At 46.4% G+C, this 17,389-nt stretch overlaps 1 protein-coding gene across 10 annotated transcripts in view; it reads left to right on the forward strand.

Moving 5' to 3' along the window:
• AFF2 (AF4/FMR2 family member 2) overlaps nucleotides 1–17,389 on the forward strand; it is a 458,044-nt gene that overhangs the window by 141,415 nt on the left and 299,240 nt on the right. For 6 of the 10 annotated variants that reach the window (XM_045472326.1, XM_045472328.1, XM_045472330.1 and 3 more), the window contains exon 2: nucleotides 12,810–12,930. In XM_045472326.1, coding sequence (XP_045328282.1) covers nucleotides 12,810–12,930 — 121 coding nt within the window. Of the gene's footprint in view, nucleotides 1–12,809; nucleotides 12,943–17,389 lie in introns of all 10 variants that reach the window. The other 4 variants (XM_045472325.1, XM_045472327.1, XM_045472329.1 and 1 more) reach the window with 1 other exon arrangement.

Below are 17,389 nucleotides of genomic sequence, written 5' to 3' on the forward strand. Positions count from 1 at the left end.
CCTCCATCCCTCTGGCTTCTATGCGATTGTGCTCAACAAGCATATTTTCAGTGGGACCATTTCTATTACAGAGTGATTGAGCTCTGATTTACACATCAATTACCCACCTTCATGGAGGTTTTCGTGCTCCCCTCGCTGACATCAATGAAGCATAACTGCGTAAACGCTTTATTTCATACCAGTTTCGGATAACTGAGACTGATAACTAATCATATCAGGAGACAATGCGCTATAACACAGGAAACAATAAATGCTTCCCTTTGAAATCGCATCATTCTTTATGAGCTCACCATTCACATGCTTATCTCAGCCATCCATTTCTTTGTGTATGGCGCTTCCTCTCACTGGGTATCACAAGTGCAATTAGGGTTTTACCCTTGAATACCAGCACCTGCAAATACCAAACTCTCCTCTTCCCAGGTCCCCCAAAGAGCAGAAAATCTCACCATTCTCATGCCACTGCTGTAGACCAGTTTCGCCAGGCATGGGCCATCCGAGGGATTGGCTTGGCTGCAACTTGAATCCTCTGTTCACTCGTCCACGTTTGTCCCATGGGATCATCTTTGGTTAGCGTGTACTTGAACAAGCTGATGGGCAGGATGTCAACCCCCCCGTCGCTCGAGGACCAGCTGCAACGCACCCCACACCAACCTGAGAATGTTCCCACAGCACTTTGTTCCTATAGGCACGGCATATGTCACCCTATACTACGATTCTTTGGGAATGGATTTGCCTCCCCTTCTGGGCTGTGAATTTCTCAAAGAGTCGTACTGTGTCTTATTTTTTTCTAAGCACCAAACATGGTGCCTGATGTGACGTAGGCACCCGGTAAATGTTTGTTGATTAAATAGACAAGTTAATTAATATATTAATTAATATGTCTCTGTCAACATTTGTCACTGAACTTGGGCAGAAAAAATATGTTTGCCTGTCGTTTGTTCATTCAGTCAGTCAAAAAAAATATTTATCGAGAGCTGAACACTGAGCTTGGCACTTTTCCAGATAAAAAGGAAGCAAAAAATGCGTCAATTCCTCTCTGGTGACAGTCTCACTGAACACCCACAGTTCACTGAGACAGAGCTGGAAAGGGGGGAAGGAGGAGCGCGGTGCCGGAGTAGAAGGGAGAGGAATAGGTGACAGTTCTGAGGTCTCGGTCATCTGCACGCACCGGGAAGCGGCCTGACGTTTTCCTCGTGAACTGCCTCGGAGACGCGTTCTGAGGGTGTTTGAGTTTGCTAGGGCTGTCGTATCCAAGTACCACACGCTGGCAGGTTTAAACAAGAGACAGGGATCGTCTCACAGTCTGGAGGCTAGAAGTTAGAGATCCGGGTGTGGGCAGGGCGGGCTCCTTCGAAGGCCGTGACGGAAGAATCTGTTCCAGGCCTCATCTGCCTCCATCTTCACGTAGCGTTCTTCCTGTGTGTCTTTGTGTTCAAATGTCGCCTTCTTCTAGGTCACCAGTCATATTGGAGTCCGGGCCCACCTTCCTCCAGGATGACCTCACCTTAACTTAGCTAATGTCCTTCACGATGACTGCATTTCTAAGTAAGGTCACCTCCTGAGTTCCGGGGGTCAGGGCTTCACCATACGAATTTTGAGGGGAACACACTTCAGCCTTTGTCAGACACCTCATCAAGGCAAGGGGGAGAAGTGGGACCCAGGAGAAGGTCACAATGTCAAGTCCACGTGATCCGTGAGAAAACAAGCATGGTGTCATGACAATAAGTAGACGCCTGGACAAGCTGCCTGTGCCCCGCGGGTCTTTTCTGCAGTCTGAATGTCGTGTTCCTGGCTGTATGCTCAGGCCAGAACTCCGGTGGTGGCTGGGGGTGTGGGGGAGGTGACTGCGCCACAGAGAGGTGGGGGCCCAAAGGGTAAGCCTTTAGGGGGTAGAATTTGCCTGGGTAAAAATTAGTGAGTACACGAGGATCAAAGGGTTGGGTGAGACATGAAAATAGAGTCAGCCTAAAGCTGTCAATTATAAACTGCTCATTAAGGGCATTAATTTCCTTAGTTTAAAGGTAATTAAGAATCTGATTTCTGAGAAAATATTGTTTTAAATTAAGTAGTTATTGAAATTGTCTTGCTTATAGCTAGCTGAAAATAAAACACCTTTTAAAAAGTGTCCTTTATGAGAAGCCAGGTTCTGTGAAGGCTTTGACTTGGAAAAGAATTCCCCATATTTAATGGGCATGGAGAGGAAATACTTCAGGCAGCTTTTTCGTAATTCGAAAGACAGAGCTGCGCTGTGTAGGTCGGCTGCGGAGGTAACAGGTGTGGAGCTGGGGACGTGGCACACGGGACGGCGCCAGGACCCACTGGGGCTGGACAGGAGATCCAGCGAGAGCAGAGGGTGAAGCCAAGCCTTGGCCAGCCAAGCGGGGCCTGCTGCCTGCCACAGGGCACAATTCCAACCAACACCGAAGACCTTCGGAGCCATCGAGGACGCTCAAGGCTTGTCGCCGCCGTCTCACGTGTGGACCCGTGGATTCGTCTTTTTCTTTTTTTTCGTTTTCCACAGAATCATTTCTTTAAAAAAAATTTTTTAAATGTTTATTCATTTTTGAAAGAGAGAGACAGAGCGTGAGCAGGGGAGGGGCAGAGAAAGAAAGAGACACAGAATCCGAAGCAGGCTCCAGGCTCCCAGCTGCCAGCACAGAGCCTGACGTGGGGCTCGAACCCATGAACCATGAGATTGTGACCTGAGCCGAAGTCGGACGCCCAACCGACTGAGCCACCCAGGCGCCCCTGAAATCATTTCTGATGACAAAAATTCCCTTCAAGCAGATCAAGTCTTAGATCCAGAAGCTCCTTAAAGCTCAGCACTAGTCTTGGGGCGCCTGGGTGGCGCAGTCGGTTGAGCGTCCGACTTCAGCCAGGTCACGATCTTGCGGTCCGTGAGTTTGAGCCCCGCGTCGGGCTCTGGGCTGATGGCTCAGAGCCTGGAGCCTGTTTCCGATTCTGTGTCTCCCTCTCTCTCTGCCCCTCCCCCGTTCATGCTCTGTCTCTCTCTGTACCAAAAATAAATAAAAACGTTGAAAAAAAAAATTTAAAAAAAAAAAAAAAAAAAAAAAGCTCAGCACTAGTCTCAACTCTGGTTAATTTAAAGAAAGAACTATAAATGAGATCATTTCAAGTCGACACTAAAGAGTACACAAAGAAACAGTGGACGAATAAAGAAGAAAATAATAAAAATGGTTACGTTTGATTGGCAGTGGTGAACAGGATAGGTACTTGCAAGAGTGGGAGTGAGAATGCTGTGTAACATTTTGATTTGTTTATAGTTTTAATGTTTGAACCAATTCAAGAGTCCTAAAGCTATAAGTACATACATTTACTGTATTCACTCTCTCACTGCGGCTATTCGAAGCGATTGTATCCACTCCAGGCCCTTACTCGTCTTCGGGAAGTCCTTTTGAAAGGTTCTGAGTCATGCAGTTGTGAGCCGCTCTCTTGGTTTGGCCACATTGAATGCGCAGTGCTTGTAAGACACTGGATTGTGCTACCAAGGGGTCAATGAGCCAGAAGAAGTGATAGTGAATTCTCATTTTTGATGAATGGATCAGAAGTAGAGTTCTCTTTAAGTGATTTGCAATAAAAATGGAAAAGGGACGCTTAACCGCGGAAAATGTTATGAAAGCAGAAAAGAAACTGGGGGATGTTTATGTATGTATTGTGCAGCACGGTCTTCTTGTAGCGGGGTGCCTGAGTATGGAAGAGGAGGGGTGCTTGACATGAAGTTGAAGGAGATACAGGCACACTGTTGTCAACGGAGAGCTAACACATTGTGAGCTGTCGAGGAGAGGAGGAAACTAACACTTGGTGCGGAGACAGATCCCTCTCTCTGGCAGTCATGGATATTGGACCGTGTCTCTTCACCAACGGTTATAGTGGGTGAGGACAAAAGAATTTAATTTCACTGCAAAGACTGCCTTTAAAGTACATTTCAACAGGCTTCTAGAAAGTTATTGATAAGCTGAATGCTGCTGCAGGCGGATGGGAACCTTCCGGCTGCCGGACTCATGGTCATGCTGTATAAAAGTGGCATTTCCATTGAAATGGAATCTTCCAAAAATGGAACTTTAGTGCACTCTTAGAATATTGTTGATCATCAACATCCATATTTGACCTACTAGCGTCTTCTTTTAGGCTAAGGGGGCGGCCTCGGGATTCTAGCAGCCTCCACAGCGATTCTGCTGGCACCACGTACGAATCGTGTGATGCTGGGCCTGTTAACCTCCCTGGGTTTCGTGCATCTCAGTTTCCTCATCTGCAAAGTGAGGATGGTCACAAAATGCCTATCTTGGTGCCTGGCACGGAGCAAGGCATCAACAGAGAGTAGCTGTTGGTGTTACTGTTGTTCTGCCTGACAAGTCTATGCTTGTAATAACGGCTTTTTGCCTTCAAGGCATGTCTGCTGACATAGATTAGCAATGTAGATTTCTGCATAATAGAATACATCTGTTCCCTACACAGCCTGGTTCTTGATTTACCTTCATGTTAGGCCCATCAGATTTAAGCATACCCAAATGGGTCCAATAGAGGAGATTATATATGAATGATCTGATATATGAAGACCAGAAGTTGTTTCATATTGGATGCCTGAGACCCACTCTGGGCGATTCTGATGCACTTGGTCTTGGCACGTGACCTGGGCATGAGGCTTTATAAAGTCTTCCCTGGGTGATTCCCATGCACAGCCAACGGTGAGAGCCAGATGACAGAAGATTGAGAATATTTAGAAATATTTTAAATTAGGGGCACCTCAGTGGCTCAGTTGGTTAAGCGTCCCATTTATGCTCAGGTCATGATCTCAAGGTTTGTGGGTTCAAGTCTCATGTTGGGCTCTGCACTGACAGCGTGGAGCCTGCTTGGAATTCATTCTCTCTCTCTCTCTCTCTCTCTCTCTCTCTCTCTCCCCACCCCCCCCCCTTTCTCTGCCCCTTACCCACTCATGCTCTCTCTCTGTCTCTCCCTCTCTCAAAATAAATAAAATAAACTTTAAAAAAAGAAAATCTTAAAAAAAGAAAAAGAAATACTTTAATTGAACAGGTAGAATTTTAAGCCTCATGTCAGTATTAGTTTGTGAATTGAGTCTGGGCATTTGGTGCCTCTATCACAAAGATCAGTTTTGAGTCTGTGGAGAAAAGTTCCCAGGGGATATCTGATGGGCTTCGTGGGCCCTGTAGCAGTATCTCAGACTTTTTGAAAGAGCCCTGGGTTAGGAATCAGATGAGTGGTGCCCTGTCTCATAGTCTGGAGCAATTTTCCGAGCCTCTGTGTCCCATCCTTAAAAGGAAACAATATTCCCTGCCCTGCTAATTTGCCAGATGTTGGTGAGGTGCACGTGAACTAACGTGCAGTGAAGTTTTGTGTCATGAAGGTGAAGTATGGTCAGGGTACCAGTGGTCTTGCCCATGACAATGTGAGCAGCTCCTGGTAGTTTACAAGACCCTTTCTCACCCCTCATCGTGTTCAACCTTTACACCACCTGCAGGAAGAGGGAAGAGAAAGATGATTCCCATCTTACAAATAACAAAACTGAGGCTTAGAAATGGAAAGTGCTTTAGAAGTGATCAAGCGACGTCAAAGTGAAAGACGTAGGGCCCCGGCTTGGATCTCCTGAATCTGGATGCCATCATTTCTGGACACCCCGCAGAATCTTCAGGAACCACAGAACCTGTTTATTTGGTTGCTGTCGGGTTTGGTTTTTACTAGGTCTTTGCCATCCCTAGATGTGATCAATTGTCTTTACCGCTTGAGTATTGGATATACATTAGAAGTAATGCAGCATTTGGGGAGTTTCATAGGCTAGTCAGAATAATTTTATGCTAAGCCTAAGGCAAACACTTGTAAAAAAAAAAATCTTTATTTTCAGAAAGAGAATGCGTGAGTGGGGGAGGGGCAGAGACAGAGGGAGAAAGAGAATCCCAAGCAGGCTCCGGGCTGCCAGCACAGAGCCCGATGTGGGGCTTGAGCTCCTGAACCATGAGATCACAGCCTAAGCTGAAATCAAGAGTTAGACTCTGAACCGACTGAGCCACTCAGGCACCCCCGAGGCAGACACTTTTTAAAAGCATTTTCCTCACAATATCTGTATTTGACATTGCTTGTTTGTGTATAGGAAGCTTTACACCCCAGTGAAATCATTGTAAGCTCCCAGGAATGAACCCCCTTAATGAGCATGGAGTAACACAGGACCAGGAATATACAGTGGAGTACTGATCCATGCTACAGGATGGATGGACCTTGAAAATACCATGCTGTGTGAAAGACGTCAGGCACGAAAGACCACATGTTACATAATTCCGTGCATATGAAATATCCGGAATAACCGAAGTCAGAGAGAAAGCAGATTAGTGGTTGCTTAGGGCTAGGCTGGATGGGAGGTGGTGGGAGGTGATCACCAAAGGGTAGAGGGCTTCTTTTTGGAGCTATGAAAATCGTCTAAACCTGTATCACGACAATAGTTGCAGAACTCTGTGAATATGCTGAAAACCACTGGGTTGTACACTTTAAGTGGGTGAATTGCATGATATGTGAATTATATCTCAGTGAAGACTGTTAATAATTTGTTTTTAAATGAGAGGGTGGGGACTGGGAGTTAAGGGGAGCTAAGTGACAGACATAAGACAAGGAGAGTGGTTCTTGGAATGTCTGCCTCACCGCACTGGAAGATGACCTTGGCAAAGCTTCTGCATGATCGGAATTTTTGCTTTTGTTCCCAGAGGTGGAGGGAACAGGGGTATCCCTGAGATGCCTCTACAAGGAAATATTGAGCCAGTTTCCCGCCAGGACTTCTGGGAGTATTGGTGTGTACTTTGTTTTAAAAAAGCACAGATTAGAGGCACCTGGGTGGCTCAGCTGGGCGGCTGACTCTTGATTTCGGCTCAGGTCATGATTTCACGGTTCCTGAGTTTGAGCCTCACGTCGGCTCTGTGCACACATGCACACAGCACAGAGCCTGCTTTGGATCCTCTGTCTCCCTCTCTCTCTCTGCCCCTCCCCCCTTTCTGTCTGTCTCTCTCTCTCTCTGTCTCTCAAAACTAAATAGATGTTAAAAATATAAAGCGCAGATTTAAGAGAACTCTAAGAATAAGCACTGCCCCATTTCCCTAAGACCTAAAGAAATTGGCATGGCCGCAAGGGCAGCTGACAGATGTGTAGAGTAAATGTCTCCTTTTTGTTCCGATCTCGATTTTTTAAATGTATTTAAAAAATTGTTTTAATGTTTATTTATTTACTTCGAGAGAGAGACAGAGAGCATGAGCGGAGGAGGACAGAGAGGGAGACACAGAATCCAAAGCAGATTCCAGGCTCTGAGCTGTCAGCACACAGGCCGCAAGATCATGACCTGAACCGAAGTTGGATGCTAAACGTACTGAGCCACCCAGGCGCCCTCAATTTTTTTTTTTTTTTAAATGAGAGCCACCGTCTGTGGGGAGTCCATTTGCTGAAGAGACTGGTTGTATGCAGAGGTCTCAATGAATCCTGCTGTCTGAACATGACTTAGAGGTTCTACTGATTATAGAAACTCCTTTTCAAGGCCATGTTCACATGTCCAGATCCCAGGTCCTCATGTGTCTCCCCTAGATGTGTAAAACAACTATGACCTGCTTTTAGCTTTATTTCAGAGTTTTGAATTTAGCACTTTACATTTAAGTGCCCATGGATATGAACAGTATATAACTTGGGGGTGATTTTGAGGCAATTGAATAGCCGAGATTCATTCTTTCTTCCTTCCTTCCTTCCTTCCTTCCTTCCTTCCTTCCTTCCTTCCTTCCTTCCTTTCTTTCTTTCTCTTTCTTTCTTTCTTTCTTTCTTTCTTTCTTTCTTTCTTTCTTTCTTTCTTTCTTACTAACAGAAGCTTTGTAAAGATTAGGTCAATGTCAAATTAAAAATAGGACTAGCTACTGAAAAAAAAGTGCCACTTGGAGCTCTGGAACATGTAGTGAGTATAAATACAAATCTCATAGAAGGCAGAGATTCATTCAGGAGAACCATAAGGAGTGAGTTATAGCTTACGTTTGTCTCTTGGGTGAATTAAATATGTATTTTTATGCCTTTACAAAGATATTAGCCAAAAAAAAACAAGGTATTTTAGTGCCAGTTGAATTAGAAAATGAGTAAATCCTGTATTAGTTAGCAGTGTTTTTAAACAAGCTGGTCATTTAAAGATATCAGTGTTTTTTATTAATGTGTCCCCAACTAGCTTTGTAAAATAACTGAATTAGGCAAAGGATGATTTTTGAACTTCATGGAATCCACACAGCAAATGGACTTCAACTGGGTTTTACTCTCCCTCGCTCAGCTTCTCCCCACAGATGTAGTTAATTTTTACAATCCCTTTAGGGTCTGTACGTTTGGTATAAGGAAACGAATGGTTTTTCTATGCTCGAATCCAGATTAAATTCCTAAAGTTTTTTTCCTACTGGCAATTTCGAATCCAAGACAATCCTGAGGAAAGTTGACCCACAGAGTGCAGATGGGACTGATACTTCTTCTCGATGGAAGCCCGGGCGGCAGAAGAGACAGAGCGTGGGGTATTTGGAAGAGACTCGTTTGGGCGCTGTAAAACCTGGTTCTTGCGTCCCGGCGCTGCCACAGACCTGCTGCGAGGCCCATTACCTTTCTGAGCTCAATTTCCTCATCTGTAAAATGAAGAGACCGGGACTGCATGATTGCTACGGTCTCTTCCTGTTCTGACAGCCTTTGTTCTAAAAGACTAGCCTGGGGGCGCCTGGGTGGCGCAGTCGGTTAAGCGTCCGACTTCAGCCAGGTCACGATCTCGCGGTCCGTGAGTTCGAGCCCCGCATCGGGCTCTGGGCTGATGGCTCAGAGCCTGGAGCCTGTTTCCGATTCTGTGTCTCCCTCTCTCTCTGCCCCTCCCCCGTTCATGCTCTGTCTCTCTCTGTCCCCAAAATAAATAAACGTTGAAAAAAAAAAAAAAAAAAAAAAGACTAGCCTGTGCCGTCAGCCCGACTGCGCTACCACTGTGAGCTAATGAAGACAGCACAATGGAACTTTCTCGATCTCAGCGAATCTGCATGTGCTCTGGGTTTTCTCGTCCTCGGAGTGCACCTGTGGCTTCTGGTGATGAAAAGGGGAGTTGCCTGTGTACGTGATCGGGTTTAAGTGCCAGGATGGGAGAGTATCTGAGTGAGAAGGAGAAGTCACCTTCACGTTTACCTGGGTGAGACCTTGGCAGGAACTCCCCCCCCCCCCCCCCCCGCCCTTCTCAGGAGGGTCTTAGCTTTCTCCCGTGTTAAGGAGGGCAATCTCTCTGTCATTGAGGCCAGGGCAACAGACGGGTGGGCAAAATCGGAGCTAACAGAAAAGCCCCATTCTAGAGAGAAGCTTCTCACCCTCACGCCTTGCACGGATTCCAAAAGGGAGAGGGGCTCTGGAGAGAGAGAGACAGACCTTCGGATAATTAAGACTCAATTGAGTTGTGGGTGTTTGGTGGTTTTCATACCACTGTAATGTGACCAATTTCATCATTTCCTGGATTAAAAAGTTGGAAGAACATTGTATAACTTGCTATCAGGGAGAGGCCTTGAGTTGAGTTTTGGCTCAACCCTCCCCGTCCTCATCAGGGTGAGTAAATTCGGATTGTTCGGACCAATAATATGGTGATTAATCCTGATTTCTGGCTTGAGCGTTTCTTCATGGGCTGTGGAGCCCTTCTTTCCTCTGGGAAACAAGCCTGGGCGGGTGAAGGTACATCCGGTCATCAGGGGACAGTCACAGAGTTTCCTGGGGCCTCTGCGGGGCTCACACGTTCCGACATGACCTGCATGAATCAGAAGCACTTTAATTGAGTAGATAAAGAGGGCCTCATAATTATAAACTGCAGTAGGTATAACAAGAGGCTAAATACATGGCTGTGGTCTTAATTAGCCGGTGCTTCGAGTTACTAATTCTGGTTTCAGTCAGAAATCGGTGACGTTCCCCGCCGTGAAAGCCTCGTCACCGCGTAGTTCGTTCCTCATCAGACCTCGCCGGGTGAAGCTTTCAGCACAAGGCCGTGCCCAGCGAAAGGGGAATGCGTTGCAGAGACTCGGTTGCCTTCCAAGGGCGGGGGAGCTCTGTGGAGATGACATTCATTCTCGCCAGAGATGCGAGGCTTTAACCGTCCTCCGTGACGCGGGTTACAAAGTGCAGCAGGCAGTTTCCCGGCACCAGATAACACCCCTGTGCGCCCTCAATCTGCTCTTCCCGTTTCCATCTGGAATTTGGTGGCTAATGCGCTGCTGCAGAATGGAGCCAAGAGCCTCCTAAGAAATGGGAGCCGGGTCGAAAGCGTCCGGAGGTGCCCCGGCTGCCGGCCGCTTGGACGGTTGTCGCGCGAGCCCAAGCGCCGTCTCCTTTGCCTCTCCTTCCCCTTCTGTTCCTTCAGGGGTTGAATTCTGCCTTTTCCCTCAGAGGAGAAGGAAGGTGGTTCGCCAAGCCGGGGCACCGGAGGGCTTCGGTTCCCTTCAAGGGAGGATTAAACGTGACCCATGGGCCTGTCATTCTGGGCCGTTGGGTGCGCAGAATGAACGGAGGGCTAGAAAACGGGCGTCTTGGCTCGCGTTCCTCGGACGCCTGAGGTGTGGGCTCTTGTTTCTGCGTGTAGAGTCGCATGCTGGGGAAGGGCAAGGAAATGAGGTGTCTTCCTTTGTGACAGGCCTTCATCCCCACCCCCCCCCCCAGTACTGCTTTAACTCGTTCGTCCCCCTCCACGCCTGACGCCCTCTCTTTCTTACATTTTGACACATGGATGACGGGCTTGGGTTACGAGCGGCCCGCGGATGGTGCTGAGGTCGAACTCGGGCTCCGTGTGCACGGTCCGAAGATGTCGCCAGGTCTGGCGGATTCCCACAGCGGCCCTCCAACACGGTGGTAACCGGTTGGGGTTCTGATCTCAACTCGTGGGTGGAAATGAGAGCTGATGCCAGCGACCGTAATACCTGTGGATGGTGTCTGAGACTACGAGACGTAGGCTGCCTTCCTTCCGGTATCTGGACTTGGCCTCGTTCTTGACCGGACGGGGCCCAGATGTGGGGTCTGGGCTTTGTGTGGCGCTCCGGAGGGTCTTTGTGTTTTCTCGGGCAGTGTACAATACCATTTGCCGAGCGCTCTTGCGACCGGCCCGGGGAGCTCCTCTGTGTCTGGCATTGTTTGTATTGTGAAAGCATAATGTACGTTGGAACATCCTTTAAACGTTGCCACTTTTTAGATCGGAGAAATGAAGTGTTGTTGATTCGGAAGAGAAGGCTATCAGAGTCACTTTGAATGTGTCAGTTCAAGGATTCCCGTGGAGAAAGGTGGATGATTAAGTGTAGTGGCATCTCACACTCCACGTATATCAATATCTAGTTAAGCTGCCATGGATATTTCATGCTCTGTGCCCTTATTTTGTAAATTAAAAGTTCTGATACTCATGAGCAGACTCGGCTCCCAAGGATAGGCATTAAGGTTTGGGATGTATTCAAATCCTGTCGACTGTACCCTTAGATCAGCGTATCTCTTGTAATTCCTTTAGCTATTACGTTCATTTGCATGCCAATTATCTAATTAAGTCTTAACATGGCGGTATTAACATGGGGAAGGAAAGCAACATTTGTACAGCACCTGTTAGGCATTTTACGTACGTTCATATAATTTAAATTTGCCCAGCGTATATGTACTCGCTTTGAGTAAGATTTCAGTCAAAATCAGGGGATGGGGAAACCCAATGGACAAAAAGAATTCACCACTTTTGAGACTTCCGGATTATTGTTTGTTTGTTTATTTTGAGAGAGAGAGTGCACAAGTGTGGTGGAGGAAGGGCCGAGGTGGAGAGAGAATCTTAAGCAGGCTCCATGCCCGGTGCAGAGCCCAGCACAGGGCTTGATCTCACGACCACGAGATCATGACCTGAGCTGAAACCAAGAGTCGGACGCTTCACCGACTGAGCCACCCAGGTGCCCCCACGTTGTAGTTTAACGTGTACGTTCTTGCCTGATGAAGAAGACAACTGTTTTCTTCATCAGGAAGCATTTCCTTCTATAAAATTCAAGGTCCTGGAGTACATCTTAGGTGTTGTCTGGAAGCTTTTGTGCTGAACCTCCCATGGGAAAGCCTGAAATGCAATGAGTCACAGAGCTATACAGTGTTTCTAGAACGTGTGCCTTAACGTGTGCTCTTAATCACCTTCTTTAATTGTTAGTGGTTTGGACTTCAAGCCAGACACCTTTCTTTTGAAGAGTTTCCTTAAAAGGCTGTCACCTGTGACACAAACTATGAGAAGGCCAAAATGACACGACCAGTGTGAGAAGGAGTGTGAGTGAATGAGTCCTTTGACTCTCCTGTGATCTTGTTACAACGGGCTCACTCTAACAATCCGAGTTATGGTTTGTCTGTGACATATTGGTTAATCCCTTCCCCTTAGGACTTTGTAGTATCTGTGAATTCTGAGCCCTGAGCCATTGGCGACAGAGCAACTTGAATTCAGGACCTTTCTGTGCAGTGGACTGACTTTTGGGGAGCCTCTAATTGCCTGTAGCACTCAAGCAAGGGCAAGGAAAGAGGATTCTGCAGTGCTTAAGTGGGCATGAGTAGGATTTCTAATCAGCAAGTTTCCCTTTTCTTCTGTATCCCAAAGAACTGGCTGGGATCTTAAACCCACTGGGGGTCAAGAAAAGGTTTCTCTGCTCTCTATATGGTATCCGTTTGGGGAGCGTTGCCTTGCATTGTTTTTCTTCTTATTGATGACAAGGGAGTGCTGAATGACTTAAGTGACTAATTAATCTTTTTCTCCTTTTGTCTTTTTTTTTCCGTATCAGTCACTATGAACAAGACCGTAGTGCCCTTAAAAAAAGGGAATGGGAGCGGAGGAATCAAGAAGTCCAGCAAGAAGACGATCTCTTTTCTTCAGGCTTTGATCTTTTTGGGGAGCCCTACAAGGTAGCTGAATATGTATGTAATTTATCTTTCTGGAAAATGCTTGCTTGTTACATTTTTGAACACACTAATCAACGTTTAATCTATTTTTAAAGCACCCGAATCATTTCCAGGAGAATATATTTCACAAATGAAATATGTACACACACTGTATTGGGAGCAATCACAGGTTTCTGAGGAAGCCTTCAGAGACAAATTCTGTCTTCTTTGGGGAGTACCGTCAGATTTGAAAGGAACTAGTGAGACTTCCCGTCTCCAAGGAGTTCTCTCCCGCCCAGCACTTCCTACAGCAAGCAGTGCCCCCTTGACGCTTATCCCCACTCTGGCTATCAGCAAGGCAGCCCCTGAAGACTTCATCAGAATGTCAACGGCTATGTCTCTTTCTCCTCCCGGTCAATGCCGTCCATTGCTAGCAAGGCCAGTGCTTTCCTTTTCCATTTTATATTGCTAGCAGCCGTTGAGTGGTTTGAGTGCTCTTTGAAAATCGTTGCTCTAGGAGAAAGGGAAAAGCCAATCGTTTTCTCCGGTGGTTACCAATCCTGGATTAAGAGATCGCCTCAGCCAGAGCGGCTGGTGTAGCTGGCTTGACATTCTGGTGGTATTCTAGCTAGTTTGTAGCTCCAACAACACTCATACTGCTGAACTTTCTATGTGTGGGGTTTGGGGGAAGAATCTTGTGGAATTGCTGGCAGCTGGTTGGTGTTTATTGCGATTTAGTAGCAGTGTAATTTTCTGTAATGAAACAAAACTGATGTAAGAGTTAAAACAACAATAGAGAAAATTTTTGAGAGTTGTGATTTTCGAAGGGCACCAATTAGAAGACAATGACTTCTGGAAAAGGAAAGGACAGCATAGGCACAATACCACTTTGGGGTAGAGAGTAAGCTGTTTGGATCGTTGACCGGTGAGACCAGAGTCTTGCTGCCTTGTTTGTGATAAGTAGGCAGCTCTTGACTAAGACTCAGGTGCTTCCAAGTTCGGTGAGTCTGGCCAAGAGAGTTAGGTCACCTAACCTACCGCTTTGCAATCTGTCAATAATAGTATAATCCTTCAAAAAGCGTTTTTCCTACCTCCATTTATTTAATGTATACAGTGCCTTTGAATGCACGTATTTAGGGATATGATCGGTTTAGCAAACACTTATTGAAGGCCCACTACGTGCTAGTCACGTCTTAGACTAAGGTACAAAGAGGAACAAGACCTAGTCCCTGCCCTCAAGGACTTCCTTGCCCAGTGGTAGACATCATCATGGTGAGTGAAGGCGTGACTGCGTGGTAACTGCTACAGAGATGGGCTGGGGAGAGGTTCGTGGAGATTTGTACCTCGTGCCAAGGAGTTTGGACCCAATTCCGCACATGAAGAGAAGTCACTAAGAGCTTTTAAGTAAGGGCACGTCCAGGACAGACAAAGAACTTTAAAGGTGATGTTGGAAGCGTGGAGAGTGGGTTGGAGGTAAGGAAACTAGAGGCGGATAAAGAGGCCCTTGTAGTCAGCTAAGGGGAGTTCATGGAAGGCAAGATTTAAGGTAGAGCAAGTGGGTTGAAATGCTGAGACTGGCTGCTTGCGTGGATGTGGGAAGTGTGGACGGGAATGAATGATGCCCGTATTTTTGACTTGAGAGTATGGCAGTCTCACTAACAGACTGTTGAGGAGGAAACAGGGTTGGTACTTGTGGAGAAAAAACACAATTCTGTTTTGACCATGCCAGTGGGATATGAAGGGAGAGATATCCAGTAGGCATTGGATGGAGGGATCTGGAGCTAATGAGAGTGGTCAAAAGAGAGAGTTTGGTGTTAGCAGGTAGGGGGGTAGAAGCTATCAGATGACTGAGTAAGAGGGACAAAGCTAGAATCTTGGGGAATAGCAACATTGAAGCAGTAAGCAAGGTGGCAAAGTAGAAACCAGGAAAGGAACCTAAAGAAGGAGTGAATGATCACAGAGGTAGGGAGAGAAGGAGAAGAGAATCATTTAATAGAAGTCAAGGGGATACAGCGTTTTATAGAGGAAGGATTTGTTAGTTATCTGTGTCTGAGTGGCCAGGAAAGGTCAGGACTGGAAAGTGGCTGTTGGTTTGGTAGTTAAGGGGGAGGGGGTCAGTGACCTTAGGGAGAGTCGTTTAATTGTTGATGGTGGTGCTCACTGCAGGTAAGCCAAACTGCCTGGGGTTGGGGAGTAAATGGGAGGTGGTAAAAGAAAGAAAGGCAGCGGGTTTTTGTATGGAGGGAGGAAGAAAGGAAGGTAAGTTAGAATGTAAGGGAAGAAATTCTATGGAATGCAAGAGGCTTTGTTTTTAATAATGAGAGAAATGTGAACACATTTAGAGATTGATGGGAAGGACCCGATGTCCGTCGAGAGGGAGAGGGTGAAGGTAGTGGAGGAAGAGGTGATGAGTGGGGCAGGCTCCCAGAGGAGATGAGCAAACGCAAAATCAAGAGTGTATGAAGGGTGACCAGCCATGGCGAGGAAGAGTGGGAAGGAATATTAGGTTGAGAGCAAAGCAGGAGAGTAGAAGAAAGACTGGGGGAAGGGCAAGATGTTGTGGCCTCCATTTTTTCCGGAAAATGGAGGAGAGTCCAAGGATGATAGATGCCTTGTCCCTTCTTAAGAGGAATAACCAGATGAGTTTTATGTCTTATCTTTGGATGAGTTAGAAAAGTCAGCTTTCCTCAAGAGTCATGCTTAAAATTCAAAATCTACTTCATGCCCAACACTATTATGAGGCATGGGACCCTTGGCTTATCCTCCCCCCTTTATAATTTAAGTCATGTTGAATTAATGGTCTTGTATCTTTAAGGTAAATGCCATCTCTTGTTAACAAGGCCTGTGATACAGATGCATGTTCACTTTTAGATGTAAGCAGTATATTTTTGAGTAGGCAGTTACTAAAAAACCTGTTATCAACATTGTCAGAAGTTTTCGAAAGTCATCTGTCTTGCTATGACAAGGGTATATCAGGTAGGGACACTAGATGGGAACATTAGTCTAGCCCAGAGCCAGGCCGTTGTGTGATTAGTAGCCTATTGCCTTTATGCTTCTTGATCAGGAAGAGCTTTTGTTCTTCTCAAGACTGTATAGGAAAGGAATTAAGCTATTGGTTGATGACCTAGGAATTCTTTCTTCCTCCATTGCTTTGATGATCAGCTGCCATCTTGTGCTGTGTCCATGTTCAGGGTTCCCTGGGAGATCACTGGGGAGTATACCTTTCCTTTCCTCTCATACTATGATACTAGAACTGGTGTGCATCTCCATAAACTCCCCGAGCCTGGACTAGTATGGACACCCTTGGAGTATCTGGACATGCCAGTGGCAATGGGAGTTTTAGAGCTGGCCCACGGTCCACTGGTAGAGACAAGGACATACCATAACCCCTTCCTTAGGGTTGTGGTAGGAATGCTTATCAAATTAAAAATCAGAACTCCTGGTGGTGGATTGGGACTCTCAGGAAACTTCTTGCCATCTTGAAGCCTACAACGCGGCCTGATCAGTTGTCCAATGGTGTTGGTAGTTCATAAAGTAGCCAATGAGTATCGGTCCCTAAGACCCACTGCCCTTTCTTGGCAGTTAGAAGAAATGGTGATCTCTTATCAGCCTGGCTGGTTTCTTTCCGTTCTTTGCTTCACCCGTACCGTTCCCAGAATGGAAAGAATGTTGACCACCCCTAGATTTGGTTGGTGATGGCTGTGTTTTTCGCTTATAACTTTCACATCTGACTTTGTGCTGTGGTGCTGAGAAGGATGTCTTCAAAAGCACTTGAAGACTGTGAAGCTCTTTGCCACGTCAGGTTAGTGTGGAAAGACTGGGCGGGACAAGGACCTGGCATGTATCAAGTGCCTACCGAACGCCAGGCACGTGCTAGGGCTTTATACATGTGTGTTTAGTCCTTATGGCAGCCGGAGTACTCATTTTCCTCATGTTGACCACAAGGAATTTGAGGCTCAGAGAGGCGAGGTGACTTCTCTGCTGCTTCATATCCATGTAAGTGATGAATCTAGACCCAGTTCTGTGTGGTTCAGTATCTGTCACAGGAAGCTGTTTATCCTCCCATAGGAGGTCAGAAGACTTGATAAGCTTACTTCCTGTGTGACTTGGGTGAAGAAACTTCGTTCCTCTGACCTATAGTTTCCTCCTCTGTGAACTGAATAAGAATACCTGATATCAAAGAATCCCTGATAATAATAATGATGAGAAAGCAACAACAACTAACAATTTCTAGCTCTTTGCAGCTCTGCAAGAATGAGGAAAGCAAGGCACAGAGAGATTAAGTGGCTTACCCAAGGTCATTTGGGTCGGGGAGGTGGAAGGCAGACTGAGATCAGAGCTGCTCTGTTGAGTCATGTGCGTGTTGTAAGGATCAAGTCAAACGAGCTGGGAGACCTTGCTTTGAAATCTGGCAAGTGCTGTACAAGTTCAAGAGACCATTGTTATTATAATTAAAGAAAGAAATAACAACTTACAGCTTAGA

Source organism: Leopardus geoffroyi, chromosome X (genome assembly GCF_018350155.1).
Source record: "Leopardus geoffroyi isolate Oge1 chromosome X, O.geoffroyi_Oge1_pat1.0, whole genome shotgun sequence".
NCBI lineage: Eukaryota > Metazoa > Chordata > Mammalia > Carnivora > Felidae > Leopardus > Leopardus geoffroyi.